This window comes from Protomyctophum bolini (assembly GCF_963924005.1).
Source record: "Protomyctophum bolini genome assembly, chromosome: 6".
In the NCBI taxonomy this organism is placed as follows: Eukaryota; Metazoa; Chordata; class Actinopteri; order Myctophiformes; family Myctophidae; genus Protomyctophum; species Protomyctophum bolini.
The window spans coordinates 7,983,855-7,996,920 of NC_137867.1; the positions used below are offsets into that span (position 1 = coordinate 7,983,855).

A 13,066-nucleotide genomic window follows, 5' to 3' on the forward strand; every position below is an offset into this window, starting at 1 on the left:
AAGCCTTGACCAACTCTCACACATTCTGTCATCTCTGTGAGCTAGTAGGAGAATGTCTGTGGACGTGTGACCTTGGCGAGCGATAGGGAACGGACACAGGGCCATGTGACAAACTGTACCGCCTTGTCCGGGGACCCCCAGGGGTCCTTGAGGGAGTTCCACGGGGTCCCCAGCTAAATGATAGTTTGGAAACAAATGGACCCTTATGGGTCTGTGACTCTGAGGGTGTAGGCTACAAATGGAACCACTCTCAGAGTTAAATTAATATTGATTTTACCATCATGGGGGTCCCAGAGATAGAAATGCCATTAAATGGGGGTCCGTAGCCTAATGCATGTCAAATTGGGGGTAAGTAAGTAGCCTTGCCGAGCCATATGAGGCCCATAGGGCAGGAGCCTATCTCCTGTTTCTGTAGCGTGAGGCAGCTTGATGTACAACTACACCCCCTGGACATGATGCTAATATGTCCAATCCAACCCTTGATGCTGAGTGTCAAGCAGGGAGGCACTGGGTCCCCTTTTTAGAGTCTTTGGTACCCCGACCTCCCAGTCTCAGGGCGGACACTCTAACCACAAGGCCACTGAGCTGGTTCAAATTGGGGGTCCTTCCTTGAAATGAAACTGGTTGAGAACCACTGCTAGAACTGTAAAAATCGAACTCTTATGGGGGTCCCTGGGATATATTTATCTTCTAATGGGGGGCCGCGGGCTAATTACTGTCAATTTAGGGGTCCTTGACATGAAAATGTTTGGGAACCAGTGCTCTACTGTAGGTGTTTTCTGACACACAAACACAGGTGTTTGATGTTGACATTGTAAACTAATATCATGTATCGCTTCTCTTCACAGAAGCCGAAGGTGAGAGTCCAACTACAGCAGGTGAGATGCACGCACGCACGCACGCACCTCTTTAGGAGCTTAGCCTCTTCTCTTCTTCCTCATTGATCGTGTACTATTGATTGATTGACCGTGCCGCTCAGCAGAGCGTGTGTGTGTAGTGTGTACACTTCTAAATACTTTGAAGTTCTGTCTCGACATTTCTCGGTTAGATGCAGCCTTTTATGTCACACCCATTTTGCCTCGGATTACATGCTTTTTGTTAGGGATGCTTGATATAATCGGTAGCATTTATCGGAATCGGCCATAAGTATTTACCAACGTTACTGAGGCTTCACAAAAGGGGTCCAAAATAGAGTGGCAGAATCACGTCTTCAAAGTTACTATTAACATAACACAGATGCACAGAAGCAACGTAAAAGAGATCGCATACAAAGCAACAAAATAATAACAGTAGGCCTACCTTGTTGCCCTCAGCCAGGTGCTTAAACTAGATAAACCTTTCGTTTCGTTCCTTTGCTGTCGTTTTCATTCATGACTCTGTTGCAAAGAAAGACCGCGCTGAACTCTACTCATCTACTTGACTACTTCCTTCCTGTTTCTCACAGTTTCAAAGTAAAAGCTATACAAAACAGACTGTAACAAAACGAACTCAAATACAATTCTTTCAAGAAAAACACACTGAAGAAGTTGGTAGAGACATAAATAATAATAATAGGCTACACTATATAACCATGAAAACCGTTTATATGATTCAAATAAAGAGAAACTATAAACATAGGCAGCCAAAGTCCAGTGTGAAGTAACTTTGAAAGTCCCCTGTTAAACTCGTGTTGTGGGCAACAGCGCCGCCGTCTGGACAGGGGGAGAAACTCTTTAGCCTTTAGGGGAAACAATACTGTACTTCTTGCTCAAAGTATATGGTTCGTTACACTGACACCCCTGTCATCATACCCCTGTCACCCCTGTCACATACCCCTGACATCATACCCCTGTCACCCCTTTCATCATACCCCTGTCATCATACCCCTGTCACCCCTGTCACATACCCCTGTCATCCCTGTCATAATACCCCTGTCACCCCTGTCATCATACCCCTGTCACCCCTGTCACATACCCCTGTCATCCCTGTCATAATACCCCTGTCACCCCTGTCATCATACCCCTGTCACCCCTGTCACATACCCCTGTCATCCCTGTCATAATACCCCTGTCACCCCTGTCATCATACCCCTGTCACCCCTGTCACATACCCCTGTCATCCGTGTCATAATACCCCTGTCACCCCTGTCATCATACCCCTGTCACCCCTGTCACATACCCCTGTCATCCGTGTCATAATACCCCTGTCACCCCTGTCATCATACCCCTGTCACCCCTGTAATAATACCCCTGTCACCCCTGTCACATACCCCTGTCATCATACCCCTGTCACCCCTGTCATCATACCCCTGTCACCCCTGTCACATACCCCTGTCACCCCTGTCACATACCCCTGTCATCCCTGTCATAATACCCCTGTCACCCCTGTCATCATACCCCTGTCACCCCTGTCACATACCCCTGTCATCCCTGTCATAATACCCCTGTCACCCCTGTCATCATACCCCTGTCACCCCTGTCACATACCCCTGTCATCCGTGTCATAATACCCCTGTCACCCCTGTAATAATACCCCTGTCACCCCTGTCATCATACCCCTGTCACCCCTGTCATCATACCCCTGTCACCCCTGTAATAATACCCCTGTCACCCCTGTCATCATACCCCTGTCACCCCTGTCATCATACCCCTGTCACCCCTGTCATATTGTATATCAGGGTTGGTTTGAAGACAGCTGCTATTATGTTCTGCTGCTAATCCCCCAGGTTTTTTTAGTGGTTGTTGTTGTTTTCAAGGTCAGACGGGTTAAAACAAGAGGGTTTAGTTACAACTGAATAGTTTAACCCAGAAATGAATACCATCCGTTAACTTGTCATCTGACGGACACGCATGCATGCCCAACTGCACGCGTGCACGCACACACACACACACACACACACACACACACACACACACACACACACACACACACACACACACACACACACCAAGTGGTGCAGTTAAGGGTGACCATCAATCTGAAGCTTTCAAGTGAATGAAAATGTCTTGAAAAAAGTAGTCATAAAAATGCAATTCCCATGCCACACATCTTCAGACTCCACCTCACCCCTTAGCACTCTATCACCTCTTCAGACTCCACCTCACCCCCTAGCACTCTATCACCTCTTCAGACTCCACCTCACCCCCCTAGCACTCACCTCTTCAGACTCCACCTCACCCCCTAGCACTCCCCTCTTCAGACTCCACCTCACCCCCTAGCACTCACCTCTTCAGACTCCACCTCACCCCCCTAGCACTCCCCTCTTCAGACTCCACCTCACCCCCCTATAGCACTCACTTCTTCAGACTCCACCTCACCCCCCTAGCACTCACCTCTTCAGACTCCACCTCACCCCCTAGCACTTCACTCTCTCTGTACCCGTTTTAGCTGATATCCTGATATTGTCCTCCTAATTTCTGTTACCGATATCAACCGATACTGATTGTGGAATTATTGGTTTCCAAATAAAATTAAACGTTGGGGAGAAATACATTAGGGAGAAATGTAAATGAATTAAAACCGATAATAATAATCTCTGATATTACATTTGTATTCAAATATTGGCAGATAATACCTGACATCCCTAATTATATTTTTTAATTTGTAATTTTTTGCTGTGTTGTCTTCTTTGAGAGATACAGTAGGCCGTGATCATCAGTGCAGGGTAGTGTGATGATTCCTTAAATCTGACATCACCTCCCTAAAACATTCCTGCTTATTTTTGCTACTTGCGCAAGCAGAGCGCGCAAGTAATAATTTCGCTTGGTCTCTTCAAAGTGACAGCCAGTTTTTTTTCAACCACATTACGTCATCACATACATATACACACCATGTACTCTGGTCCCAGCTCTCAACGATGACGTAATGTGGTATCTGGTCCCAGCAAACCAGGCACAGACTTGCATACATAAAAACGGTTGAAAAAAACTTGGCTGTCACTTTTTGGAACCAAGTAACCACAGTATACTGCTAATCAAATTACAACTACATACTCTGTATGTAGTTGTAATGTGATTTGTAATTTATAAATCTGTGCCTGGTCTGCTGGGACCAGACTACACAGATGACCATTTCTCTTACGTCATCACTGAGAGCTAGTCATACATATACACACCATGTACTCTGGTCCCAGCTCTCAACGATGACGTAATGTGGTATCTGGTCCCAGCAAACCAGGCACAGACTTGCATATACATAAAAACGGTTGAAAAAAACTTGGCTGTCACTTTTTGGAACCAAGTAACCACAGTATACTGCTAATCAGTATATTTCTCTTACGTCATCACTGAGAGCTAGTCATACATATACACACCATGTACTCTGGTCCCAGCTCTTAAGGATGACGTAATGTGGTATCTGGTCCCAGCAAACCAGGCACAGATTTGCATACACATGAAAACGGTTGAAAAAACGTCTGTCACTTTTTGGAACCAAGTAACCACAGTATACTGCTAATCAAAAAGTAGGTAGGTAGCAAATAGTTACACGTAATGATTATACATTTCAAACGTTCCTTCACAGAGATACTGAGATGTGATAGTTTCCAGCGGTCGAAAGTACTTGCGCGCTCTGCTTGCGCACTAGTTGGCCATTTATGGCCTACTAGTGTGCAACAAGCAAGTATGCACTCGGTTCTAGTTATTATTATTATTGTCTTTGTTGTGAGAACCCTGGGACTGGCTTGAGAGAGAGAGATAGGCATAAAGACACTGTGAAAGATGTGAGGGCGAGTCTTTGAGAGGACAAGATGAGTGACAGGCCTATAGGCGAGGATGCTGTCTGGTTTTACTGCCTGATCTTAAAGTAAACATCACCTTTTTGCATTGCCCATAACGGAGACACTACAGTGACTACACTGTTCTATCTGCAGTCTACTTGTGTGAATATTGTCTACTGTGAGTGAGGACGTGTTCCGTCCACGCATTTTGAGGACACAATCTGTAGAATTATAGTTGGATAGTCCATACCCGTTCGGGGATATGGCATACCCATAGTATATGTGCAGTGTTTAATTGGGTTATGTGGTGTGTACATGCATTGCATTTGTATTGCTAGACATCCCAAAGTAGTAGTAGCGACTATTGGCACCATTCTGGTGAATGGTTTTCCAGCCAATCACAGCGTATAGAATGACACACCTTCAAGCCAATCACAGCGCAGAATGACACACCTTCCAGCCAATCACAGTGTGCAATCAAAACGGCACCACTCGTTACGTCATGATGTGGCAGTCAAGTCTATGGACTTTTAATGTTTCTTTAAAGGGACACTTCACCCTTTTTGCAAAAAAAATATATGTTAATGACGTTTAGAAGCTTTAGATCACTTTCCTGGGGGTATTTATGTGTTTAATATGTGGTTTTAGATATTTTAGATTGTAGCAGTGAGCCTGTTGTCTCTGATGTCATGGACACTGGTCTCACTACCTTCCTGGACTACAATTCCCATAATTCTTTGGTGCACTGCTCCTCCTTGTGGATAGGGGGGAGAGCTGTCTTACTGAGACAACATGTAGTCCAGGAAGGAAGTGAGCCCAGTGTCCATGACATCAGAGACAACAGGCTCACTGCTACAATCTAAAATATCTAAAACCACATATTACACACATAAAGACCCCCAGGAAAGTGTTCTAAAGCTTCTAAACGTCATTAACATATTTTTTTTTTGCAAAAAGTGTCCCTTTAACAAACAGCACGTTCCCAAAAAAAAACACCCAAGTCTATGGACTTAACGTTTTCTTTTAAGCAGTAACATCATGTGGCAGCCACAGTGAGTGGGCGCCCCTGACTTCACATGAGTGCAGGAATTTTCATATTCCACCATGACTGGCGAATTTCCGATCATTGCATGGCCCACAATAACCTATACCGTGACCTGGTGGAGACCTGTGCTCCGAGGAGCACTTTTCCTATACTTCACCTTGTAGTTGACGTAGTCGCGAGTTCGCGCGCATATACCCTGCTCAATCCGACCCTCGCACTTTGCAAGTCGGCTCTGAACACAAGCCTCCGCTAAATGCCTCGTACAGGCTGCCATGCAGCCAGGCATGCATGAGAGAGAGAGAGAGAGCACAGTGCGCTCACCGATTCGTCCAAACAATCACAACGAGGTGTGTGTGACCATGCAGTGACCCGTGTGTGTGTGTGCGCTGCACTGCAGGGTCCCCCGGGGGGGGCATGATGTAGGCCACGCTGACACACTGGGCCTCAATTGTTCCTGACAAGCCCAAACACCCGGATCATTTGATTCGTCAGCTATTACTGCACATAATAACTCATATCCATAATCTACATGGCCTATATATATATATATATACTGTAGCCCGGCGGGGCCTTTGTCTGCGTCGAGATAAGCCTGCTTTTGTTTAGGTCTTTGTGTGGCTTTGTGTGGCGAGGGCCCCCGCGGTGTCAGAAGAACAGCTCATTATTTTCACAAAAAATTATTATATCGCACCCGTTCCATTTATTTCACACCGCATTACAGTGTGATTATGTTGTACAGTAGCTTCCCCCATGTAGGCTACAGGGTTCTCAGAGCCCCCCTGGGGGGGGGGGGGTCCTTGAGGGTGTTCCGGGGGGGGGGGGGGGTGATCCCCAGATTAATATATATGTTTTAATATAGCATACATCTGTCTTACCACTTGAAGATGTAATGTACATCGTCTTTTTATTTTACGCTGTTTTTTTTTTTTAACTGTCCACAGCCCTATATGACAAAAATGGCTTCGATTAGGAAGTCGGGTTGACAATGGGCAACAAATGCTTTACTTTCTATCAATTACACACCCCACGAAGCCTTGGATTCATGGCAATTTTCATGCCAATACTTGGTTTGAATAATTGTCTGCAGGTCATCAAATTATTGGCTCAGGAATACGACAAAAACAAGCATATCTCAGTGAATTCGAGGCTTCATGGGGTGTGCAATTGATATAAAACAAGTCGTTTTTGGGGCTTTATAGCTATTGAGAAATATCTATTGCAAAATAGCAGATCTACAAGCTCATAGAGCTTGAGGGGGTTGTTAACCACTGGCATGTAATGCATTCATCCAAGGGGGAGGGTCCTTGAAATGAAAGAGTGCCTGAGAATCGGCCAGCGTGTTCCACGCGTCCCACTGGAGCCCTATATACTGTTTCAACACATCATATTGAGCCGATGAAATTAAACAAGATGGGGGAAGGTGGAGTGGGAATGGGGGTGCCTCGCTCGCACGCGCCGCATATGGGCCAGACCAAACGGCGAGGCCGTGAGGTCTGATCCCGGAATCCTATAACCCCTCATTTCCCGAATGGATTATATGTAATAAAAGAGAGATACAAATCAAATATATCGTCGCCGTCCTGGGAGGAAACCTTGTATATGTGCAAAAAAAACAAAACGTTGATGTTCAGGGAAATGGAAGGAAATTAAGAGCCATTGTGGATCCATATAGTGGATCCAGTGTATAGTCATTATTTAATAAACATTACGTTAATACGTTAATACATTTCATGGGTTCAATGTTGATAAACACTCTGTTTGAATGCTTTTTTTTAAATTGACTTTCAAAATTGTTCAAAAAATATTGGGAAATATATCAGATCTATCCACACTTTTCCTGGGCTGTGTGTGCTCCAGTTCCTGTTGATTTCATTGGATATCATTGGTCATCTGACCAGTTTCATTGGCTTTCATTGGATCAAATCGACAGGAACTGGAGCACACACAGCCCAGGAAAAGTGTGGATAGACTCGACCCGTTGCTGAGCTTGTATATTGAGTTTGTATTGTAGATGGTTGTTGTGCTGTTGTAGGACGAGATGAGACGTTCATGTGTGTGGGAGAGCCTCTGGGCACGTCCCGCTGGTATATAGGACACCTCCTGGCAGACCCAAGGACCAAATGGGCAGATTATGGGCTCCATTTTCGTCGCCGCTAAACCCCTTATCCCATAAATTTACACACCTCGGGATTCCCCAGGAGGAAGTATAGCTAATGTTGCCATGCAGGAAAGCGAAGTCTGGAGCTCTCTGCTGGAACTGCTGCCCCCCGTGACCCGACTGTGGATAAGTGATGGATGAATCAAAATGTAGTTCATAATGAATTAATGGGAGTGAATTAATGGGACGCTGCAATTCTAGTGAGAACAGGCTGAGCTAGACGCCCCGGATTGCAACCCTTCTTTACCTTGAAGCTGGACCTTGACGGTGGCTGGCTTCGACGCGTGCGTGCGTGCGTGCGTGCGTGCGTGCATGGTGTGGACATGCTTCAGTGCACCCATAGACATGCTCATCATTCATAGCGTGTGCATACCACTGCATGCAAAGTAGCCTGCTCACTTCCACTTCCATCAGTACAGATACACACACACACACACACACACACACACACACACACACACACACACACACAGAGAGAGAGAGAGAGAGAGAGAGAGAGAGAGAGAGAGAGAGAGAGAGAGAGAGAGAGAGAGAGAGAGAGAGAGAAAGCGAAAGCGCACACCTTGCAATGACAATGTGTCTTCTGTCTACTGGTTCATGAGTGTGATCAGGAACATGCACGCACACACACACACACACACACACACACACACACACACACACACACACACACACACACACACACACACACACAATCATAATCTGTAACTAGTAACTAAAGCTGTCAAATACTTGTAGTAGTGGTTTATTTGTCTTTTAACACATATTTGACTCTGACATTCTGTGGACTAGAAATATAAAATATTGGAAAAAGTAAAAAAGTGCAGGTCTGAACATAGCGAAGTACCATACTTACTTAGTACAAGGTTAAGTGGGTAATAGATGGCCGACTGTCTCCACTGAAGCTTCATGGCTTCGTAAAGGTTGGAGCCACCAGTGTTCCTCTCGTTGCTTATTAGGTTAGCTGTTATTATTGGCTAATGACATGTAGCGCCCCTGTCGGTGTCGGGTGGAAACCCTGTATGTCCAAAACCTCGTATACTTTTCACGAAATGGAGACAGAATCCAAGGATCCAATAATAATAATAAAACTTTATTTGTAGAGCACCTTTCATGTCATGAAATGCAGCTCAAAGTGGTTTACAGAGCAATGGAGAGAAAAAAGAAAAGAAAAGAAAAGCAAGGCATAAACATTACAAAACAAGAGCAGTAATGCAATACAGTGAGGACATGAATACCAAAAATAAATAAAATATCAATTAAAAGCAAGGGTGTAGAAGTGGGTCTTGAGCTGTGCTTTAAAAATGTCTACAGAGGCTGCCTGTCGAAGGTACAGTGGGTGCTTGTTCCATGCCATCGGCCTGTAGAAGCAAAAAGCTGCTTCCCCGTATTTTGTAGTTGCCATTTTTTTTAGGCAAAGCCAGCAGGCCAGCAGTGGAAGACCTTAGGGGGCGGTTTGGGACATATTTAGGCAGGCAGTCATGAGAGCTTTATAAACAATTTTAAAATCAATCCTAAAAACAACCGGAAGCCAGTGCAGTGAAGCCAAAACTGGAAAAATCCAATGGATCCAGTGTAGTTATTATTTAGTCACAAGCTCTTGTTAATATTATACTGTCCATTGGTTCAATATTTGTAATATTGCAGAATACATTGAGGTTAACCATGCACTCTATAGTACCCCTTGAGTCGTTTTAGAACCCTGGTGACCATGACCAAACTGGTCACCGCAATGTGTAAACAAAATACATTTGTTTTAAATTTGTCTCAGTTTCTTAAAATATGTAACTTTTATATTTCACATAATATAAGCCTATGCCTTTCTTTTCCCCAATTATTACCCAATGAGATTGCAAATGAGTACTGATAGGCCTATACTCGAGAATGATTACATCTTGAATACAAATAAAACAAAACACAATCAATCATTTCCATGTTTTGCGAAAATAGGCAATATTCAAGATTGCAATGGCTCTTGCAAACAAAAAGTAGGGCATTATTTTTTGTTGTAACAGTTGTAAAACTCATGGAGATGCGAGGTTTCTTCTGTTGTGACAGTTGAAAAAATCATGGAGATACGAGGTTTCTTCTGTTGTGACAGTTGAAATAATCATGGAGATACGAGGTTCCTTCTGTTGTGACAGTTGAAATAACCATGGAGATACGAGGTTTCTTCTGTTGTGACAGTTGAAATAACCATGGAGATACGAGGTTTCTTCTGTTGTGACAGTTGTAATAATCATGGAGATACGAGGCTTCTTCTGTTGTGACAGTTGTAATAATCATGGAGATACGAGGTTTCTTCTGTTGTGACAGTTGTAATAATCATGGAGATACGAGGTTTCTTCTGTTGTGACAGTTGTAATAATCATGGAGATACGAGGTTTCTTCTGTTGTGACAGTTGAAATAACCATGGAGATACGAGGTTTCAATCCCGTGTGGGACATCCACTACAGCGACTTCTTCAGAATGACCATCGGAATCATTACATGCAGGAATTAGGAACCTGCTTAACGCTCAAAGGTTAAATGTTGGTCAGCGCGTGCAACAACAACTCACGACTAACGAGGACAAAGTGGACATAATGGATATGAGCACACGCAAGTGGTGGACAATAATGAAGTACTCAACCCCGGTACTCAAGTCAAAGAAGCATAGACACTCCCGGTCAAATGTTGCTCAACTAAGTCAAGTGGAAGTTGCTGTGTCAAATTTGCACTGTAGTTATCGAAGCTCTGACTTAAAAAAAAATCACAGAGTGTGCAACTCCCTCTCTCTCCCCCCCCCCCCCCCCCACTCTCTCCCCCCCCCTCTCTCTCTCTCTCATTAGCAGGCAACAGTGCAGTACTACAGCACCCCTACTGGCCCCTACTGGTACATACTGGTGCTCATTAACGTCACATAGGGCATGACCAACACGGACATTGCTGGTTGTAGGAGTGGTTGCACCACTCAAAAATAGTATTCCAAGTATTTAAAAGTACCTACTGTACTTGTAATTGTCACGAGGAGCAAAATGCCTCCCCTCCGTTCATTGAATTCAACGTGGCGCCATCTTGTGAGGTTGTCAGCTATCACTGACGTTATGTTCTATGTCTGTGTACTGTAAGTATGCATAAGTAGTAATTACAAAGTGCATTTTCAGTTTTAATACCGATGCAGACTACTGTATTAAGATTTTCATTTAATTTAATTTAAATAAGCCAGGCATTATGAGCCCTGAGACAATATACATGCCACAGTATTTTCACTATTTTAAATATGGCAGTGTTTACTCCTTTCCTAGTTTGGAAAGTAGTGGAGTGAAAGTCATATCCCCAGCAAAGGTAGTTAACACAGCATCACAATCATCATAACCCATTTAGGCCTGACGTTGAAATTAAAAAAAAAATATATATTCTAAATGCTGACAGTTTTCTGCAATACCTCATGTTCTGTATCAGGGATCCCAAAAAATGATATGTAATTGGCCGCCGACCCCCATCTGAAAATATGTTGTTCCAGGGGACTCCCCCCCCCCCCCCCCAGAAGCAAAGATTTTAGTTAGTTCGTTCTGAAAAAAATATATATTCCAAATTTGCGACACATTTTCATTTTTTTTTTCAAAAATAGCTAAATTATAACATCAAAAACACCAACATGGTTTAACCACTTCATGCTGTCTCTTCTATGGGCAGTGGTGGAAAGTAACCAAGTTGATTCACTTACGACGTTGACTGCCACCTGGTGGACGCAAGAGCCAACGCTAGACTGCCGACGCAGATCTACTTGGCTTTATAGTGTGACGCACGTCCGGTTTGGGCGGCCATCGTTAGATGCTAAATATTAGCGTCAATGATAGAGAGCTAAAATGAGTCCATCCTTGCTCTAGAAAACGCCCAATGTTCCTGCAATCGAGATCACCGAATAATCAGAAAAGACCACGGAGAGCTCCGTAGATTTAGTTATTCAGCTTTTTTGTCCGCCTGTACACAAGAAGTGAACGGCAGTGCGCGTAGCGCACGCGCAAAACCTGACTAGGATCGCTGAAGAGGAAAGGCCAAGCAAAAAAAACAGAAAACGATATCAGTAATAAAGCTTAATTGACGGAACGTTCCGCCAAAAGCAGTTGCGGGTTGGATTCTAAATGGCGGAACATTCCGTCACGAGCAGTTAATTAAGTACCATGCACAAATTGAGCAGTGACGTAATCGTGTTTTGTTATTTTGAGTGGTGCAACACTCCTACAACCAGCAATGTATTGTCCGTGTGTATCATGAATCATGTATCATCAGTCATCATGAGCATGAGTGGTTGTGCGCATGCGTGAAATTGGAACGAGAGAAGTATGTGGACATGGGTGCCACCTGCTGGACGCAAATCCAACTTCTGACTGTCTAGGTTCTCTAAAGAAGGAAAGGCCGAGCCAAAATAATAATGAAAAATATAGTCTCAGTGACGCGGATTGATATCCATAATAAAGCTAATCTGGCGGAGCAGAGAGAGAGAGAGAGAGAGAGAGAGAGAGGAGGGGGGAGAGAGGGGAGTTGCCCACTCGGTTCACACAGGTGTGATTTTTTATCTCTGCTTTACTGTCTTTTACATGTCTACGCGGTTCCACGGAAACTGTTTCATTGACCAAAAATGCTGTTTTCGTTTGGATGAGAGGCCTGGGGCCTTGGTTTTGTCTGTTGTGCATTTGTCAGATAACTGTCCAATGCGTGTTGAGGCTTGATAATAGTGGCGTGGTGCATATAAAGATATGGACATCAAGCTCTCTCCTCCAGCTCCACTAAATGAGAGCTTCGTGTCAACCTGACATAATCTCTCCTCAGAGATACTGACCCATCTTTGACCGCAGCCTCTATGACCCCGGGCGTAATATAAGGACCATTGACATGCAGGTCCGCGGGCCCGGGAAAAACTTGTTTGCATTTCCACATGTTTCTGCCCGGGTAAAATATAAATGGTTCACTGATTTATGCCAGGGAATTTGCTCCAGGGAATTCCTCCGAGGAAGCAGCGGCTACTCAATTATTTTATTTTATTTTTTATAAAGTATATATATATATATATTTTTTAAAGACAAACAGACATATACAACAAGAACATAATAACAAAGAAAAGAAAAGAAAAGAAAAGAAAAGAAAAGAAAAGAAAAGAAAAGAAAAGAAAAGAAAAACAGCT

General features: G+C 44.0%; 1 protein-coding gene across 1 annotated transcript in view; it reads left to right on the forward strand.

Annotated features, from left to right (window-relative positions):
• The window catches only part of edil3a (EGF-like repeats and discoidin I-like domains 3a), a gene marked incomplete at its 3' end in the record, with an annotated part of 226,162 nt that overhangs the window by 63,257 nt on the left and 149,839 nt on the right, over window positions 1-13,066 (forward strand). The window contains exon 2 of the mRNA XM_080767014.1: window positions 849-878. Coding sequence (XP_080623140.1) covers window positions 849-878 — 30 coding nt within the window. The remainder of the gene's footprint in view (window positions 1-848; window positions 879-13,066) is intronic.